This window comes from Cebus imitator, unplaced genomic scaffold (assembly GCF_001604975.1).
Source record: "Cebus imitator isolate Cc_AM_T3 unplaced genomic scaffold, Cebus_imitator-1.0 Scaffold81, whole genome shotgun sequence".
In the NCBI taxonomy this organism is placed as follows: domain Eukaryota; kingdom Metazoa; phylum Chordata; class Mammalia; order Primates; family Cebidae; genus Cebus; species Cebus imitator.
Window position 1 is genome coordinate 4,763,348 of NW_016107396.1, and position 21,350 is coordinate 4,784,697.

The following is a 21,350-nucleotide window of genomic DNA, read 5'->3' on the forward strand; positions in this document are numbered from 1 at the left end:
TTCACTATAACCTCCACCTCCCAAGCTCAATCAGTCCTCTCACCTCAGACCCCCGAGTAGCTGGGACTAAAGGTGCATGCCACTGTGCCCAGCTAATTTTTGTATTTTTTGTAGAGATGGGGTTTCGTCATGTTACCCAGGCTGATCTCACACTCCTGGCCTCAAATGATCCTCCCACCTCAGCCTCCCAAGGTTCTGGGATTACAAGCCCAGCTATATAGCTTTTTAATCATTGATGTGACTAGAAATCAGTTCCCTTTGGGAATATCTTTTAATTTTGGTGTGTCTAGAAAGTATATTCAGTAAAAAGTTGGCCAAATCGAATCTTCTCTTTTTAAAAATAAAAAATTTAAAATGTGACTGAGAGGTTTGGTTTGCTTGAGATCACAAAGTAGTTGGAACAGAGCCAGTATCTCATCCAGATTTCTTATTTCCAAGAACAGTCTTTTCTATTTCAAGGTATTTTCACCTTGTCTTAATTTGTATTTCTGGTTTTATGATCCAGTGATCTATAAGCAATACCTCATAATTTTACCTTGAAGAACTCTGGATTAAAACAAGCATTTCTAATCTTTAAAACAGTATCACTTTAAAAATATACATGGTATTTGTGTTTTAACTCTCTCATTGTGATTTTCTTGTGAGAATTTTCATTGTAAGAACTCTCTTTTTAATTCACATACTTCTGTTATTAGGTCTTTTTAAGATTGTGGCTGATAAAACTCCGTACCTTACTATGGAAGAAATCACAAGGACCATTCATATTGGACCAAGTAGACTAGGGCATCCTTGCTTTTATCATCAGAAGGATATAAAACTAGAGAGCCTCATCATAAAGCAAGGTGAGCAAATCATGCTCAACTCAGTTGAAGAGATCAATGGAGAAATAATGGTGAGCTGTGCAGTGGTAAGAAATCATCAAAATCATTCATTTAATTTGCCTTTGTCACAAGAAGGAGAATTCTACGAGTGTGAAGATGAACGTATTTATACCCTAAAGGAGATTGTTGAATGGAAGATTCCCAAAAACAGAACACGAACTGTAAAACTTACAGATTTTTCAAATAAGTGGGACTCAACGAATCCATTTCCTAAAGACTTTTATGGTACCCTGATTCTCAAGCCTGTTTATGAAATTCAAGGTGTGATGAAATGTAAGTATCCACTGAGAATGATGCTCTATGAGCATGAGCATTGTGGGTTTTGGGAAAGAAAGGTTTTAGACCCTGAAGAACGAGGCTTGGTCTTTATTTCAACTATTAAGCCTCTGAGAGTTAGATTCCTCATCGATCAATAAGCAAACCATATATCAGTTGCAAAGATCAAATTGAATAATGAATATACAGATATGTTGCAAATTGTATGGTACTATTCACATGTGAGGTGCTATAACTATCAGGAACAGACAGATCAAAATACTAATTTATTTTTATTCATGCCAGTTAAATATGGCTAGAAAAGAGCTACTTTAAAAAATAGAACATATTTGGTTAGAATGAGGCTTTTTTATATGGAGGTGGTCAAGAAAAGAGGTAAATATGCAAAGCTCCCTTAATGCATCCATTCCTTCTATTTTTCTGGTGGCCTTCCTTTTCCCCAGCCACCCATTATTGGCTACAAATCTCTCCTAACCCAGAGCTCCTCTGTCTTAAGGGAAAATGATGGATAAATTAATTCACACATAGGCAGGTTTTAATGTGCAACCTTCATAGAATTATTTGTGTTTTGAAATAGGAATATCTGGAGAGAGCATTGTTACTGAAAAGTTATTAATATCTTGAGTTTTCAGGATTATGACACATGAGTAGGATGGATAGTAGAGAGTCCTGAATTTGGAGACCTAGATTCTAATTCTGGATAAATAACTTAATAGGTGGTGGGTTTCAGTGCACCATTTAAACTCCCTGTTTATGCAAAGAAAATGATGATACTCTTTTGCCTACCTTTTGAAGTTGTTTTGAGAGAGAAATTAAGGCTTTATTAAGGTACTATTATGCTATACAGTTGAGAATAAAAAACAGTATGTAAAAATAATTGTTCAAATGATCATCCTAAGGTATCTTTAAAAAAAATGTATTTTACTCTGCTCCCATTAATAGTGTTGGCCACAAACAATTATTTAAAAAACAATATGAATCTTTTGGTAAGTATTAGAATTCTAATCTATCATAAATTTTGTCAAAACAACCATTTAACTAGAAATTAATTGATTCATTTTTGAGCTAAAGGTACAGGTAAGGAATTCCACTTGAATGAATACTAAAAGTATTACAAACAATTGAGGCCACAGCAAATTTTAGACCCCACATTAATGTTCTGTTAGTCCCTAATTGTGCAATTGAGATTTCCTTGATTTTTATAAATAATAGGATTTTCTCCTTTTAAAATTTGTTACTTTCTAAAACTATTGGCATCTCCTGCCTATTGCATAGTTACAAATGAGGGTAAACCCAGCACCTAAGCACATGGATAAGGCGGTTACAACACTTAATAAATTAAATTAGGAAGCAAGAAAGGCTTCTCTGAGGAAATGGCATTTAGAGGAATACTCAGATGAAGCATAGGAGGTAATCAGGCCAAGAAGAAGGGGACAAGATTGGAGAAAGTAGGAGCAGTATGGGGGAAGCAGGTGAACAAGAGATGGGAGCGCTAATGTAACTGACGTGAGGAAAAAAATGGAGAGGGCAGGTTGAAACTAATATGACTATATGAAGTGGTGAGTGAAATCAATCATGGAGAGTCTTGAAATATATGCTAAGAGGCTAAAGTTTGTCTTAAAGGCAAATCAGCAAAAGCCTTTAAGAGGAAGAGACCAGAAGAGAGGAGAGTAGTGAGGCCAGTTGGGTGCCAGGGTATAGATTTGTACAATAGAGACATCAGTGGGAGAGACAGAAAGTCATAGTTGGGCTTTATGGGTATTTAAGAATTACAATGAGCAAAATGTGAAGGTCTATTGGAAGGGGAAAGAGGCCAAACTGGTTCCCAGTCTTCTGGCTTGATCTACTGGATAGAAGTACAGTTTATTGAATGTAACCATCAGAAAATCAGGGGAGGTTAACATATTTGTTTAGGTAGGACTTATCTGTGAATTTATGTTAACCAAGACCCAGAAGAAAGCTCTTGTTTGAAATAGTACCCTTTACAAAATGTTTTAGTTTTAGGAGGGAGTCTAATATACTTGGTCAAATGCTGCTGAGATCTTAAGTAAAATAAGATAGGCTAGCATTATGTCAGTGGATTTAGGCACAGAAGTATTGAAGATAGGTCAATAATTGAATACAAAAAAATTAAGGGTTGACCTAGCATGCCCTGTAAGCTTTCTCCAGCAGCAATAAAGTCCTCCAATGCATTAAAGCTATTCCTAGCCCACAGCACCCACCATGTACAAAGAAAGATTGGGATCTGGCTTGCATTGAAACTCTAATCTTCTGGTGGATCAATTCTGAGTTCTCTGGAAGACCTTGATGGGATCTGTTCTACCAAACTCTAGCTGTTCCCTAGACTTGAGGAATGGCACGAGCCTATCTAAAGCTAGGTCTAGTGTTCTTAAACCTAGCTCATTTTGTTTCAAATAACGTGGATTTTAGTTTCTAAACTTACCTTGAGGTTCAGGGAAGTCACCAGGAACAAAATCAAAAGTTAATGTATGCTAAACTTTATAAAACAACTTATTAAAGTAAGAAGTGCTCTTTCAGCCATCCCTTTTTCAGTTTTAGTCCAATTCCCATTCTTTAATGCTATTTAAATTAAATTTCAATTTTAATTATAATTTCATAGGGATTATTTTAAACATTAGTTCCTATTGTATAGCAATTTTGGAACAGATATTGCATGGAACTGGCTTGCATGTGTATTCACTGAAGAATATTCCCTGGAAATAGAGGATGGGTGTCTATCACATATACCTAATTTTAAAAATTTTTATTGTTGTAGGCATTTTTGCCCCAAATATGAAATGTAGACCATGTTTTGAATCCATCATGGTTTTGTTTTAAATGATTGTTTCTTACACTGAAGATTCAAACTTGCCTTGACGTCAAGAAACATTACTAAATTGCTTTCTACAGGCCTTGAATGTCAGGCACAGGTCAAATTCTTGGCTAGAGTTCTTCCTTTCCAAAGTGACAAGAAAAAGAGTAGGTCTGGTCAGGGAATAGGAAGTTTTATAGAAATCTTAGGGGAAAGAGCAAGATGAAAAATACTGAGAGCTATAGGGTGCCATGAAATATTGATCTACTGGAAAGAGGATATAACAAATAAATAGAGATAAGAGAGAATATAAGATATTCTGCTCCTATTAACAGTTTTTAATTATTAATATGAAAATTTGGGCTTCGTAAAAAATAAAAGTAACAGAAAGTGTTTAAATAAAGTATTTGTGTCTGGAAACTTGGCCAAAACCTCTGTTATAGGCCTGAAGCCTCCTAACCCTTACCACATATGTAACGATTTAGAAAAAAATATCCCTCTTTGGTAAACAGATATACATAACAGTGCAAACTTGAACTACTAGTCTTATATATGTCACTTCATAATGTGTATTGTGCCTTTCTTAGGAAGATAAAATTCAATAGCATAGTAAATGGAATACATAATATTTGCAAATGAAGAAAATTGAGTGAGCTATTTAATTTGCCTCTGAAAAAGAGAGGTTTTGACCATTAAAACTTTTAAAATGTGGCATGCTTTGACATGTAGATTGACAATTAGTTCTTCCCTAAGTGAAATTTCAGAGTTGTATAACTCCCTTTCTTTTATGAAAAAAACCTTAATGCCTTTCAACTTTTGGGGGTATGATTTTAGCCCAGATATAGAAAATATTAATTCATTTCATAAGCAGAGGAATGAAATCACACAAATGAAAAGTGGTATCAGAAAGGTTGTATCTTCATATTGTATAATCAGTGATACATGAATAGCAGAAAAATAACACTTTGGTCTTTAGAATTCTGAGACTTCCTCTTTCTTTCATTTAATTTTTAAAAATAATTTCAATATTTATCAAAGTCCGAACAGTCAAATAGTAAAAAGAATTATAACAACGTTATCAGCAAACTTTTATGCCTTGACACGAGGGCCGAATTCTCCTAATATACTGCTCTTTTGAGGTAATGCCTTTAAATATTTTTCCCCTACTTTCTGGTACATTTCTAAATAATAAAGGAATATTGCTCTTTTCAAGTCATCATCTTTAAGATAGTAACTATTGACTTTCACATAAGACAATGAAGACTTAATTCCCTTACATTCCTACTTTTCCTTCCCTATTCTCTCAGTATATTGTAAGTTATAGCTAAACATTAATATTTTCATTATTGTAACAATTCACTGCTTAACCAAGTGGTGTATAATGAGTATAATTCCATTTCTGCATAACTGTTTTTCTGTGATGATGACCTTATCATTTTCTTTGTTTGATTTTCTTCAGTCTTATCCTAAGTCTTAAGAACATTCTTCAACAACTCCATAAAGAAAGGCCACTCAGTGTAATTTTCCACAGAGCCCAAACTGTCAGGAAGGCTACCTTTTCTATTAATTTATTTTCCTGAAGGCATTCCTTTGTAACTCTTCATTTTCATGTTCCAGTTGGAATTGCTTATTCTTGAGACCGACTGCATAGGTGCTGTCCTGGGAATTTCATTTGAAAATCATCCTGGTGGTTCCCTGTCACTTGTACTTGTGTCTGTGTTGACTAGCTATTTCTGGAATCAAATAACTAATTCCCTCTGTCTTGACTTCCTTCATTTTGATGGAAGCCAGCCTTCACTTGCTTCCTGAAAACGATGCATGGACTAGCAAGTACTTAGACAGCCTGCATGTTTAAAAAAATATTCTATACACATATAAGAATGATAGTTTGGCTACTTACAGAATTCTAGATTGAAAATAAATTCTCCTCAGAATTTTGAAAACTTTACTCCCTTATTTTCTCCCATCCAGTATCACCTTGGAGATAGTATACAAAATATTCTGAAGTTTCACAATAATGTGACTTGTGGCGGATCTGTTCTTTCACTGTGATGACAGTTTTCAATCTGAATATTTAGGTTCTTCATGTCTGGAATAATTTCTCTGATAATATCTGCTTAATTATATTTTATCTTCTCTCTGTCTTTAATTTCGCATCTCATATTGAAATTCCCGTACTCATCTTCTAGGGCTTTTCTTCTTTTCTATTTTATGTCTTTTTGTCTTTTGTTTATCTCCAGGGAAAATTTTCTTAACTACATTTCCAAATGTTTTAATGAATTTTTAATTTCAGTTATACTTTTAATTCCCAAGAGTTATTTCTTCCATCATTTTACATATTTTACACCATTCTTGCTTTTAAAATAGAACATCTTATCTCACTGAGAATATTTTAGATAGTTTTTTTTAAGTTTTCGGTAGTTCACATTTTATCTCCCTCTTTTTGGGCTCCTTTTTTAAAAGTTGTGGTTTATTATTTAGTGTTAAATGTTTTTATCAAATACTTTGTGATTATTTGTCATATGTTCATATTTACAGGGTCACTTTAAACAAAAATTTACAAGTGCCTTCACTATTTCTATATAAGCCCTGTGTTCATGAATTTTAGATATTATCATGCCAGCCGTTTCACTGGAGCGGTCATCAAATTTAGGTTTTGTGAGTCATTCCTTTTTGAGTTCAGTTTCACCTGAGAAGAATCTTTGTGGTGTCTTCTGGGGGTTATGAGGCTATTGAAGCTAAATGGGGAAGGAACTGAAGATCTCACCATTCCCACTTAAGATTTAGAATTAACTCTTTACTTTCAATCCTATGCTTCCCTCCTGCTAACCTGTGTCTGGTTTCCAGGGTTCTGAGGTCCTGTATATACTGTTTCCTGCAGAGAGAGAGGTGGAAGGGGTGGTCACCCATCTTCCCTAGATTAGAGTGGAGACCTGGGCTTAACCATTTTTCAGACATTTGAATAATCCCTGTGTTTTTAGCACCGGGGCTTCCCTTTGCTTTCCAGGGGCCTTAGGTCTCCAACTTTTGCCTTTGGAGATCTTACGGGACAACAGTGGTTCACTTTTCTTCGTATTTTGCCTTCTCAGGCTCATAGGCATTTCTTTTTCTATTCTGCCAAGTCATTTAACATTCTTCTCTCTGATTTCTGTCTTCATTTAGATTAAGGATTGCAGATATCTTTTAGAATCATTGAACCTTTTTAAAAAAACTTTCTCGTTTTTCTCTATTATAATTTCTCCAAGGACTGGTTGCTAAGCCTGCTAAATAATAAGTATAATTTATAAATTTAATATATTTAGTAAAACATAACTTTTATAATTTATAAAAACATCACAATTAGTTCTCACTCATAGGTGGGTGTTGAACAATGAGAACACAGGGACACAGGGAGGGGAGCACTACACACTGGGGTCTGTTGGGGGGAAATGGGGGAGGGACGGGGAGGTGCAGAGGTGGGGAGAGATAGCATGGGGAGAAATGCCAGATATAGGTGAAGGGGAGGAAGGCAGCAAATCACACTGCCATGTGTGTACCTATGCAACAATCTTGCATGTTCTTCACATGTACCCCCAAACCTAAAATGCAATTAAAAAAAAAAGAAAAAAGAATCACAATTAATTTCTTATATATTTGTAGCTTCTCAATGCCTGAGATAGAGTAAATGCTCTGTAAGCATTCAATAAGTCAAGTATATGAAAGAACAAATAAAGCAACAAACACATTGTTTATGCATGTATATTTATGTTTCACTGTACAAAGCTCCTTGTTAGGTAACATGGGGGTTTTCTCACTCACCATATCCAGATTTGATTTATTATGATGACATATTTATGAGTTCAATAGCCCAGGAAAATATAAACTTCATGGTACCAAAGTTTATGTCATTTATATTCATATAGGTTCAATTTTTGTTAGTGATTCTTTTCATAATGCATCCATGAAAATACAATGACAACATGATATTTAGTACCAGTGGATACTCTAGTCAGCTCCTGTTTCATTTTGCTCCTTTAAGGTGCAGTCTTACTGTTAATAGAAATATCATACAGCAAGCAGAGGAAGGTACCTATTTTTCATGATGTATGTATTTATTTTTACATGACCAACTATTAATGTCTTATTAGGATTTTCCATAAACAGAATATATATGTGTGCTAATATACCTAATTGTACGTTAATATACACAGCGTTATTTGTTTATTTTAAGGAATTGGCTCATGCAAGTATGGGAGTTTATAAGATCTAAATCTGTAGGACAGGCTATACAGGGTCAAAACTCCGACATGGGTTAATGCTGCAGTCTTGAGGCAGAATTTCCTTTTCTCTGGGAAACCTCAGTTTTTGCTCTTAAGGCTTCCAACTGATTAGCTGAAGACCATCTATCTCATGGAGGGTAACATCTGTTACTTAAAGTCAACTGATTGTAGATGACAACTACAAGTATGAAATACCTTTATAGCATCATCACCTAGGTTAGTGTTTGATTAAATAACCAAGTAATATAGGCTAACCAACTTGATATATAAAACTAATCCTTAAAAACATCAATGGAAATTATGTTATCTAAAAGGTGTTTATTCTCTTTTCTTAGATTTTATAAACTAAATTAAAATGTAAAAGAGTAGTGTTACGAATAAACCAATATCAAATGCAAGTGTATTCATTTTAAATAACTCTTGATTTCTTAGTGAGGGTTATGATGATATTTTTCTAATACAAAAGTTACAGAGTCATTCAAAAGGCACTCTTTGTTTAGAAATATGGACAACAGATGAACCAGAAGAGAACCAGCAAAGAAAATAGAAATTCACAGTTTGGCTTCTCCTAAGTTGAAATGAAGTTGAATAAATTAAAAAAATTAATTCACAGAATATCCATAAAGAAAACTGAGATCGAATGAATGAGCTGTAAAACAAATTTTAATTTAAAAGTCAGTAATAAGGCAGAGCTCAGAAAGTATTGGTTAATCCAATAACAAAGATTATAATGCAATGCAAATATGTAACTAAACAATTCATTGAGTAGGTAAGAGATGAAGATTAAGTTTACAAAGTACCTTTGAGAAGAACAACCGTAGTCTTAGTAAATGACAAAGATTAAATAGTAAAAATGTCTAACAAATATACAGATTAATATTATTAAATAATATGGAGGAACTAGAAGTTGGGAGAAACTAGACCTAGAATTTATAAAATTGATTTGGAGAAAAATATGTAGAAAAAACCATATTGTCTTCAAGTCTTGAATAAGAGTGCCTCAGCAGATTTCCAACCCTGTACTAATTTACGTCCAGTCACAAAGGACTGGTCCTTACGTAGTCAGCTGAAACCAAGAGTATTCTAGAATTGAATATTAAGTATCCAGGGAATCATATGTTGCCCATTATCAACCAAGCTTAAAAGCAATTCTTTATTTTTCTTCAAAGACAATTTTTAGTGGAGTTCCTCAAATTCAAACTTAGTTAAGAGGGTTGTTGCAGTGGGAAATACAGAAAGGCACCACATTATAATTAGCATTCACCCTGTGAAGGGACTTTCCCCGAAATAACTTAGTGAAACAATTTAGCAACATAAAGAGGTAACCTGTTAGCCTTTCAGAAAAAATGGAATGAAAATTGTTTTTCACAGGAGCTCCCTTTGGATAACAAGAAAACATATCCAGCAAGGAAAATTCATGTTCACTCAGAAAGAAATTCTGGGAAGTCTAAACTAAAGTTTGATAAGTACATAATGTTTTTACTTTGGCGTAGTTTGGAACTGAAAAACCTGTCATAAAAACCTCCAGGAATGTCTCTCGTTCTCATGCTCTCAGGTGTTGCCTTCTTATCTCTTTATCATTTTGGAATCAAAGAGAACTTTTTTGGAAAGTGACATTTTCTAATTTAGCTTGTACTCTTTAGTCCTTTTATGAAGACTAAATTACATTTTCCCAATTGTAAAATAACAAAGGCTTGCTTAAAGAATTTCACACACACACACACACACACACACACACACAGATTAGAGCTATATATACCACAACAAAAGCAATAGTAATCTAAAACATTTATAAATCTATAAAATATTTTGTTTTTCCTCTCCTATGTTTTAAAATATTTCTATAAAAGCCTGCAACTCTTTGCTTTGTAAGAAAAACAACACTATAAGCGTTGGTGTCTTTATCTTTCTCTAGGAGAGATTCTTAGATATAATATGTGCCATAAAAATTAATGAAATCTATTTCAGTTTAAAAACTTGAGGATGTTATTGCCAAATTCTAGGTAACCTTAAGTAAATAATGAGCTTTTATTTTAACTTTTGACTATGGAAAACTTAAAACATATACAAAAATCAAGAGAATAGTAAAGAAGAAACAAAAAAGGTTTATTTTAATGTATTAACAGACATGAGAGAATAATATGAAAAATTCAAAGTTGACCCAAAAGTGATGAGGCAGATTTAGTTGCCAGTAAATTGGATATCTATGGGCTTCATGGCACTTAGTAGAGAAAGAAAGGTAGACTCCCTGATTTCAATTCCTCCTCCCATTGAGTTATGAGATTAATCTACCAATTTCCTGATTGTAATTTGGTCTTTCTTAATCCAAAATATTTTGGATTTCCTCCTGAAGTACTTACATATTCCTCATCCTAGCATTCAAACTGTCAATTCATTTTCATAGTGTTTCTCTCAGTGAGTCTCCTGTCCAGTCCCTATGCTCTAATTTAACATCCTGAGATGCTGGACTTTTTGTTAATTACCGACAATTCTCAATTTCCCTTCTTATCATTGATTACGGTGTCCTTGCCATCTGGATTTTACTCTCTCCTATTCTTTCTTGGCCTGCAAATACTTTTCGTTCTGAAAGTCTCGTGTTCTGGCCATGCCTTTCATAAAACGTCTTTATCCTCATCCTCAAATTAAATGTGCTATTTTCCCCCTTTTCTGCCTACTGTAGTTTTAATTGAGGCTTTTAAATGATTCGACTTTCTCTTTTCTCTTAGCATATCAATTATACTGTAAAAAACATTTTTAGTTGTTTCCTTAGAGTTTGTAATACATATATTTACAACTAATATATGTCACTTTCAAATATCACTAACAACTTCATGAGTACTGCAGTTATCTTATAAGAAAGTATTCCAAATTCCTCCCTCCTATCTCTTAAAACACTACTGTCATTCATTTCACTTATCTGTGAGCTATAATCATCCAAAATATTGCCACAATTATTATTTTTAACAGGCTGTTTTCAGTTAACAATAAGAAAAGGAAAATGCTTTATTTGCCTTCATTTATTTCTTCTCCAACACTCTTCCTTCCGTGTGTACATCTGAGTTTCCTACCTTTATCATTTTTCTTTTCTCTAAAGAATTTTTTAAAAATATTTCTTGTAAGGCAGGTCTACTGGTGACAGATTTCCTCAATTGTTATTCATATAAGTAAGTCTTTATTTCTCCTTTACTTTTGAAGGATGATTTCACTGAATACACAATTCTAGGTTGGTGGGTTTTTTCCAACACTTTAAATTTGTCACTCCATTCTCTTCTTGCTTGCATGGTTTCCAAAGAAAGTCCATTGTAAATCTCATCCTTTTTCCTCTATAGGTAAGGTGTTTTTTCCCTTCTGGTTCAATTTTTGCTTTGTCTTTGATTTGATGAAGTTTGAATACAATACTCTTAAGTGCAGATTTTTAAAATATTTATTTTGCTTAATGTTTTGAAGCTTCATTAATTTTAGAAAATTATCAGTCTTATTACTGCAAATATTTCTTCTGTTCCATGCCCACTGTATCCTCCTTCTGGTATATCCAGGACATATATACTCTCTCTTTTGCAATTGTCTCACATTTCTTGGGTATTATTTTTTTTATATGTTTTTATTTTCAGTTTGGGAAGTTTTTAACTGACATATCTTCAAGCTCGTTGATTCTTTCCTCAGCAGTGTCCAGTGTAAGGAGAAACCCACCAAAGACTGTTTCTCTGTTTTTAATTTCTATCATTGCCTTTTGATTTTCCCCTAGAGTTTCCATCTCTCTGCTTACGTCACCCATCTTTCCCTGATGTTGTCCCCTTTTTCCGTTATACTCCTTAGCATGATTAATTATATTTTAAGTTCCTGGTCTGATAATTCCTAAATATGTGCTATATCTGAATCTGGCTTTGATGCTTGATTTGTCTCTTCAGAATGTGCTTTTTTGCCAAATACTATAGGTCGTAATTTTTTTTTGAAAGCGAGACATAATGTCTCAGGTAAAAGAAACTGTGATAAATAGTTTTTAATGTGATATTTTGTGTTTATCTTTATGGAAATGAGGCTGTGTTTATAGTTTACTATAATAGTAGGTGTCAGCGGCTACATTTTCATGTAGTCCTCTTGTTTTTGTCTGCCCTGTTGACTTTAGTCTCCAGAGGCTCCTTCTTAGGTACTGTATTAAATGCCATTCTTTGAATTGTAATTTCTTGTTTTTATACAGGAGCACTGTCGATGTGGTCCTATGGTATTGAGGGGGGATTTCTATAATGTTGTGATTAGGTTTCAGTTTTTTAGTGAGCCTGTGTCTCTAGACTGTGACCTTCAGAAGTGTTTCTCAGCATTTTTGTCCCCTTTGGAAGAAACAGAATGGCTGGTGGAGGCTTGAGTTGGGTATTCCCCTTCCTTTATGTGGAAGTACAGAGGAGGTTGGAGTTGGGTATTACCTTTTCCCCACTTAGAATATTAGAGGTGGCTTGGCTGGGTAATTCTCTTTCCCCGTCACATTTAGGCTCTGGTAAAACACAAGTTGGTTAGGCTGTGCTAAAATAGTTTTCCTTGAGGACAGGCATTTTTTAAGGAGAATAGAGTGTTCTGGGTATATTTCAGAATGGTTGCTTTTTCTCTCACCCTGCCAGAAGCACAAGTTTTCACCCTGAGAACCTGGATGGGCCCCTGAAAGTGAAACTCAGAAAAGTTGGGAGGTCCTCCTCAACATGCTCCTGCCACCCTGGGAGTTCTATCTCTTAAATGATCCCACCCTTAGTCCGCAGGTACCCCTGTGTTCTTCCAGGTGCTGCCTCCAGCAGTGGTTTTTGCTCCCAGTGAGCTATGACTGTTTGTATTCACCTACCTGTTTAGTTTCTGGGGTGGTGGTTTGCCCTGTGACCTCAATTCTCTGGTGAATCTAAGAAGAGTTGTTGATTTTCACCATACATGCTATTTCCCTGTATTGAATCTTCTCTTTAGGCATAAATGTCACAATTTTGCCTAATTTTTTTTTACTAAAAAAGTTTAGATGAAATATATTTTACTTTGTTCATATATTTATACCTTAGTACCTCTATTATGTTGTAGAAATTAAACAATACAAGTATTTATTGCATTGAACAGCCATTGATTAAGTTAAACTGCAACCTTAAGAGACATGTCTTAAATATGCAATACTTGCTATGAATAGTAGCAGAAATTTTAACATTGAAAACATTTTTTTCTCCAATAAAATTTTATATAGAATTTGTTTACCCAATTGCTTCTTTTAATACTCACTCATGGACTTTGTTCTGGCAATTATTTTTTATTCATTAATTCATTTATTGAGTATCCAATATGTGCCAGGCACTGTTCTAGACATTGGGATATACTGATGAAGAAAACAATGAAAGACTTCTGCCTCTGGGAAGGCATATGTTTGAGTTTAGGGAAACAATAGACAATGATCATAATATAAATAAGCAAGTTATATGGATGATAGAAGGTGAAGGGTGACATGAAATAGAGAAACAGAAAAGGGCAAACAGAAGAGAAGCTTGCAATTTTAAATAGAGCATCTAGAGTAGGTCTCATTGCCAAGATGATATAAGCAGACTTGAAGAAGAAGAGGAGTTGGCTGTGAACATGTCTGGCCGGAGAATGTAACAGGCAGAGGAAATAGGCTATGCAAAGATCTGACTGACAATGAGGAGGTCTGGGAGACAGTGGAGAGTTAGAGTGAGACAGGAGTAGCAGATGGGGTCCAGGTGGTGCCAGGGGCCAGGTAAGGACTTTGGCTTTTATACTAAGTGAAAGGACTGACACTGTAGGCTTATAAACAGAAGACAGACATAATTTATTTAGCATCTAAAAATAATATTTGTCTTCCCTATTCAGATTTGACTGCAATAATACTGTTTAGAAAGCCACTGCAACAGGCCAGACAAGTGATAACGTGGCTGAGACCAGGATGGTCCTGATGTAAGAGATTTCTTACATCAGGACCATCCTGTTGTAAAAAGAGTTACAAAAAAGAGAAATGCTAAGGCTATCTCTGAGATTTATGGATTGAAAAAAAAGAAAAGAGTTTCCAAAAGCTGAGACTGGGAAGACAGTATATAGCTTAGATTTTGGGGGAATATTAGATTTCGGTTTAGGCACGTTAATTTTGAGACATCTATTAGATGTCCAAGTGGAGATCTGAAGTAGACATACAGCATTCAGGAAAATGATTTGGCCGGAGCTATACTTTGGGTAGTCATCAGCATAGAGATGATATTTAAAGACATGAGACCACTTAAGATCAGTGTAGGCGTGAGTGTAGAGAGGGAAAAAGAGAACCAAGACACCCTAAAAGGTGTGTGTGAGGGGTGGGTGGTGTTTAGGGAGAAGAAACCAGCAAAACCGAGAAGAATCACAAGTGAGATAAGAGGAAAATAAGTGAGAAAAATGTATCAAAGAAGAGGAAGTCTAATCTACTTTGTCAAATGCTACTGATATCTTAAGTAAAATAAGATAGGCTAGCATTATTTCAGTAATTTAGGCACAGAAGTATTGAAGATAGATCAGTAATTGAATATAAAACTTTAGGAGTTTAGATAGCATAGCTTGTATGCTTCCTCCAGCAGCAGCAAGGTCCTCCAATGCGTTAAAGCTATTCCTAGCCCACGGCACTCACCGTGTACAAAGAAAGATTGGGATCTGGCTTGTGTTGAAAGTCTAATGTTCTGGTGGGTCAATTCTGAGTTCTCAGGAAGTTCTTGATGGGATCTATTCTACCAGTCTCTAGCTATTCCCTAGACTTGAGGAATGAGCCTATCTAGAGCTAGCTCTAGAATTCTTAAACCTAGCTCATTTTGATTCAAATAATGAGGATTTTAGTTTCTAAACTTATCTTGAGGTTCAGGGAAGCCAGTAGGAACAATGTCAAAAGTTAGTATATGCTAAACTTTATAAAATAACTTATTAATGTAAGAAGTGTTCTTTCGGCCATTTCTCTTTTTCCTAAAAATTAAAAAATTCTTTATGATTTTACAGACCTTCAGCTTATAGGCAACCACTGATTTTTTTTTTACAAGAAAATAATACTTTTTTTCATGCTGCATCTTCAGAAAATCTATAATTACACTGGATATATAAGTAATATTATGTAAATCATAGGGTTTTTTGATTCTGCATAAATGGTTAATAATATTAAAAGTAATAATATATGTAATATTTTATAAGAAGATATTTTATCTTCTAAGTCTTCCATATTGTTCATTTTTAAAGCATGAAGAGAAGAAAAAATGACAGAAGGGTGGCTGGAGATATTGCAAATCAATGCCAGGTCATGAAAATGCTATAAAACTTATGTCAGTAAATTATCAAGAAAATATAGACTATTATAATACCTTGTCAATATTAACACATAACTTTATTATTTATTTATTATTTTTATTTTTTGAGAGAGGGTCTCAGTCTGTCACCTAGGCTGAAATGCAGTGGGTGTGATCATGTCTCTCTGCAGCCTTTGCTTCTCAGGATCAAGCGATCCTCCCACCTCAGTCTCTTGAGTAGCTGGGACATACCACCAGGCTCAGCTAATTTTTTACTATTTTTTTGTACAAAGACAGAGTTCACTATCTTGCCCAGGCTAGTCTCGAACTCGTGGGCTCAAGGAATTCTCCCACCTCAGCCTGCCAAAATGCTGGGATTATAAGCATGAGACACAGTGCCTGGCTAATACATAAGTTTATTAATTCAGGACCATTTATAATGATACTATATTGTGTAGTATATGAGGAACAGATAAGTAAATGCAGGAAAATATTTTCAGTGTCTCTGTAGTCTCAAAGAAAGACTCATGAGACAGTGGGTGCTTGGAAAAAATACAGATGTCCATTAACCCCAGTGATGCATAAGGCAATGAATACATTGGTGAGTACCCTCCAGCATACCTAGGGCTCCGGAATGGCTCCTCTGATTGTGACCCATTCTACACCACTCCTTTTGTAGGCAGGTACAATATAATACCAGTGGAGGAATAACTTTGACCTTGGAAAAATATTGCATCTTCGTATTTATTTTCATATATTAATCTCAACTAGCTTGTATCATGATTTTGCAGTATTGTTTCATCTCACAGGGTATGATTTGGTATAAAGAATATATGTTTTTCGTCAAAACTTTCTTCTATGATAATTTGATAAATAAAGTCTAGACCTCAAGAGCATGACTTAAAATGACCTAATAATTTATAAACCTTCATATAAAATTTATGAACATATTTACATACATATTCACACACATATCTATGTTCATGTATGTTACAAATGATAAAAGTATGCATATAAACACAGGAATATTTTACACTAGAATCAAGAGAGTGATTGTGCATCAGTAGAAGTGAGGATGTGATTTTGAGGAGGTTCCCTAGAGCTCCAAGGTATTGGCTACTGTCATTTCTTAAACTGAGTATGGACTTAGGGGTATTGGTTTTCTATTCAATCTCTTTCATCTTAAAATTTGAAAAAAAATGAAAATCATACATAAGAAACGATATATTATGATCATCTGAGTGCTTTATAATGAAAAAGAAATTTATAGCACCAGGAGAGTATCTTGCAGCAAACAGTTTGAAGTACAAAATATCATAGTGATTTTTTTTTCTTTTCAGTTCGAAAGGATGTAGTCCGCATCCTCCCCAGTCTAGATGTCGAAGTCAAAGACATTACTGATTCTTATGATGCCAACTGGTTTCTTCAGCTGTTATCAACACAAGATCTTTTTGAAATGACCAGTAAAGAGTTCCCCATAGTGACTGAAGTCATAGAAGCACCTCAAGGAAACCACCTGCCCCAAAGCATTTTACAGCCTGGGAAAACCATTGTGATCCACAAAAAATACCAGGCATCAAGAATCTTAGCTTCTGAAATTAGAAGCAATTTTCCAAAAAGACACTTCTTGATCCCCACTAGCTATAAAGGCAAGTTCAAGCGGCGACCAAGGGAGTTTCCAACGGCCTATGACCTAGAGATCGCTAAGAGTGAAAAGGAGCCTCTTCATGTGGTGGCCACCAAAGCCTTTCATTCCCCTCATGACAAGCTGTCATCTGTATCTGTTGGTGACCAGTTTCTGGTGCATCACTCAGAGACGGCTGAAGTCCTCTGTGAGGGAATTAAAAAAGTGGTGAATGTTCTGGCCTGTGAAAAAATTCTCAAAAAATCCTATGAGGCAGTGCTGCTCCCTTTGTACATGGAAGGAGGTTTTGTAGAGGTGATTCATGATAAAAAACAGTACCCAATTTCTGAGCTCTGTAAGCAGTTCCGCTTGCCCTTCAATGTGAAGGTATCTGTCAGGGATCTTTCCATTGAAGAGGACGTGCTGGCTGCTACACCAGGACTGCAGTTGGAGGAGGACATCACAGACTCTTACCTACTCATAAGTGACTTTGCCAACCCTGCGGAGTGCTGGGAAATTCCTGTGGGGCGCTTGAATATGACTGTTCAGTTAGTTAGTAATTTCTCTAGGGATACAGAACCATTTCTAGTCAGGACTCTGGTAGAAGAGATCACTGAAGAGCAATATTACATGATGCGGAGATATGAAAGCTCAGCCTCACACCCCCCACCTCGCCCTCCCAAACACCCCTCAGTAGAGGAAACAAAGTTAACCCTGCTAACCTTAGCAGAAGAAAGGACGGTGGACCTGCCCAAGCCTCCCAAGGTAAGGCTATGATTTTGCAGTCTTTCCTCTGGAGTGTTTTCCTTGAGGCAATGTGTTTCAAGTCTTTTCTGAGTGTGTTTTGCTTACTTTTCTTTCTTTCATGCCATATTTGCAGTGAGCTATTCTGATATGCAGTAGATGAATTAACATCAACAGTATGTAAGCTGTTGCGGCATTTTATATTTTGATGTGGCATGAAGTTTAATATTGAATTGGAAATAGCAGAGATGACATTTGGATATGATGACCGAAATTACCTTTTCAATGGTTTTTGGTAATTAAGAATATTTTATGAAGTGCCTTAGAAGCAAATCTCTTTTATTTTAGAAGTGCTGTTAATTTTTTTTCTAAGTAAAATTTAATACCTCATCCAGGAAATTACCATACAGTAAACTCCCTTCTTCTGGGGATGGTGACGGTGGGGGTGGGGGGGTTACTGGTAGCGTGCATCTATAGCACATGTCTTCATTTTGTTTTATGTGCAGAAAGATGTAAAAATATCTTGGCAGAATTGTGTGTGAGAATGTGAGCATCTGCCCACATTCTGCTTATCTTAGAATTGTAATCTTTAACAGTTCTATTGAAAAACAAAATCAATAAAACTGCAGACAGTATGAAATCATTACAGAATCAACAACTCCATAACCACTTTAAAGATTCTGGAGGGTGATTCAGCTTCATTGCCATTTGTGGTCCTTGCCTCTTGAAAACTGCCTTCCGGCTGCCTGCAAAGTGCCTGCCCTTACACCATGATGTGTAGGTCGTTTATCCAGCCGTGGTTCTGTGGTGTGTGGAAGGAGTGCATTCTGGTCTGGCAGATGTTGTACTTGCAGCTTAGAGAAACAAAGCAATTAGTAAAACAAAGAGATGCTGTGTTTACTCTCTATGCTCAGGAATAATAGCAGCCTTAGGCTTCAAGTATGTGGATATGGAAATACTTTTATTTCCACATCTCAGAGATTGCATTCTGATTGTAGCTGGGGAAATCCAGTAAGGATCTCCAAAAGCATCTTCATAAAAAGATAAAACCAGCAGAAATATTCTCCCCAGAAAAACTGTTTTGAAAGAGTTTTTTGATATAATACAATGGTTTCCAAATAGTGTTGATTAACATGTTGCTATTATTGTGAAGCATATCTTTGACTTCTCCTGTTTAACATTTTTATTACTGAACTGAATAATGAGAAATGAAATGCCTTTTTTGTTTTTTAGTGGTAGACAGAATGATTCCACCCTCACTCAAATATGTATGTGCCTAAATTCCCAGAACCTATGAATATGTTACATTTCGTGGCAAGGGAGACTTCGCACATGTGCTTAAAATTAAGGACATCAAGATAAGGAGATTATTTTAGATTATCCAGGTAGGTCCAATTTAATAAGAGTCCTTACGAAAACCTTTTCAGATAAGATGAGGATTGGAGGGACATGTAACTACATAAGAACGGTCAGAGATCCAACATTGCTGCATTTAAATCTGGGGGAAGGGATTTGTAAACTAAAGAACACAGATGGCCTCTAGAAGCCTCTGTAAGATGAGGAATCATATTCTTTCCCAGAGTCTCCAGAAAGGAGTGTAGCTGACAGCACTTTGGTTTTAGCTAGTGGGACCTATGCTAGCTACTAATCTATAGGAATGTAAAATAATAAAGTTGTATTATTTAAGCCACTAAGTTGATCATAATTTATTACAGTAATAATAGAAAGCTAATATAGGACATCAAATTGAGAAAGAGGAATAAATTAAAACTGTAGATAGTAAAATCTATATGCAAGTCACTACTTGTTTTGCTGGAAAAGTATTTTGTTGTTTTTTTGTTTGGTTGGTTTTTTTTGTTTGCTTGTTTTTGTTTTTTGCTTTAAATGAGTTTATTAGCTCATGCATCCATGGAGAACCTAAGGGTCCAGCTAAGCTTCAGGAATAATTGGAACCAGGATTACATATTGGCTTTCTTCTCCCAGGCTAACTTTCTTAGGTTTTTTTTTTCCCAGGCTACTGCTAGGAGTTCCTATATTTCACATCGCATAGTCTCATCCCTACAGAAGATAATCTCTTTGACTCAAAATTTAAAAAGAAAGGACCTTGACTGGATTAATGCTCATCTCCCTACTCGACCAATTTATTGCTTACTCCAACTGGAGGCATGATTGTAGGGTATCTGTTTGTGCTATTATAACATAATACCACAGACTGAGTAATTCATAAAGAACAGAAATTTATTCTTTTACAGTTCTGGAGGCTGGAAAGTCCAAGATCAAAATGCCAGCAGGCTCTGTCTTTGATTCCAAGATAGCCTCTTATTGTTCCATTCACTGGAGAGAAGGAATGCTGTGTTGTCACATAGCAGAAGTGGGGGAAAACTTTTCACAAGCCCTTTTCTTAGTAGCATTAATCCATCAATGATCGCTCTGCCCACATAACATAAGCACATCTCATTAGAACCCACCTTCCAACGGTGTGAAGTTCCCAGCTTATGGATTTTGGAGGGAATAAAACATTTAAACCATAGCAGTTGGGAGAAGAATGAGGCATGTTTGCCTCTAGTATCTAGAGATATAGAATTACAGGATGTAAAGATATGGAGATACAAATAATATTTGTCCGCTACCATCAGGAAGAAAGGAAAAAGAAAAAATACTAGACCACACAGAAAGTACTCATAGGAAGAAAAGGTTAAAAATTTAAAAATTGCTTTTTGCCAGACCATCACATAAAAATGGTTTAAGTGTTTTATTACGAGAGAAATTCACTCTACTGGAATTCCAGTAGTATTCCAGATACTTAATAATTCCTGTTTTTTTTTTTTTACTGGTCAGATCGCACATGGATTCTTGGTGTTCAATTCTGAGTCCACTCTAGAGACTATTAACTGGACTTTGTAAAGAGCTATTAAAAATGTTAAGTGGTTCTGGTGCCATTTTCATTTGAAAAATTGTTGAAGACATTGAGTGATACTCTAAAATTGGAAGACTTGATACTAGATGATATTAATTATTTTATACATACAAATAGTTGCTTTGTGGTAGAGTATAGACTTATATTCCATTACATCTTCAACACTGGGTGAAAGTTAAAGGGAGGACAAATTTTGTGTAATATGTGGAACAGGCTTCTTGTCCCCAAAATGTTTATAGTGGAAGATAGGAAATTATGTCAGTGATTCTCTCAGGGAATCTCTGCTTTGGTTGAGAATTTATCAGACAGTTGAGAAGAGTTTACAATTCTTTGTTTATGAATAGTTCCTTTAATTCTAACATGAAAAAGCATTATATTTTCTCTGAAATCACTTTAAAATGTCAAAGGATGCTATAATTTACCTGTATTTAGACCCACTGACCTCCTTATTTTCAGCAATTATTTTTCACCATGAAGGCAGGAATCTGCTTAGTACATTGTTTATAGAACTTAAACAGAAGTTCTTTCAGTTCCTACATAATCTACTCCAAAAAGTCTTGCAACTATTTCTC

The 21,350-nt window shown here is 35.2% G+C and overlaps 1 protein-coding gene across 6 annotated transcripts in view; it reads left to right on the top strand.

Moving 5' to 3' along the window:
- The window catches only part of THEMIS (thymocyte selection associated), a 215,070-nt gene that overhangs the window by 88,190 nt on the left and 105,530 nt on the right, over positions 1–21,350 (top strand). For 4 of the 6 annotated variants that reach the window (XM_017533311.2, XM_017533309.2, XM_037740236.1 and 1 more), the window contains exons 3-4: positions 696–1,154; positions 16,834–17,882. In XM_017533311.2, coding sequence (XP_017388800.1) covers positions 696–1,154; positions 16,834–17,882 — 1,508 coding nt within the window. Of the gene's footprint in view, positions 1–695; positions 1,155–16,833; positions 20,691–21,350 lie in introns of those variants that run through there. The other 2 variants (XM_017533312.2, XR_005201095.1) reach the window with 2 other exon arrangements.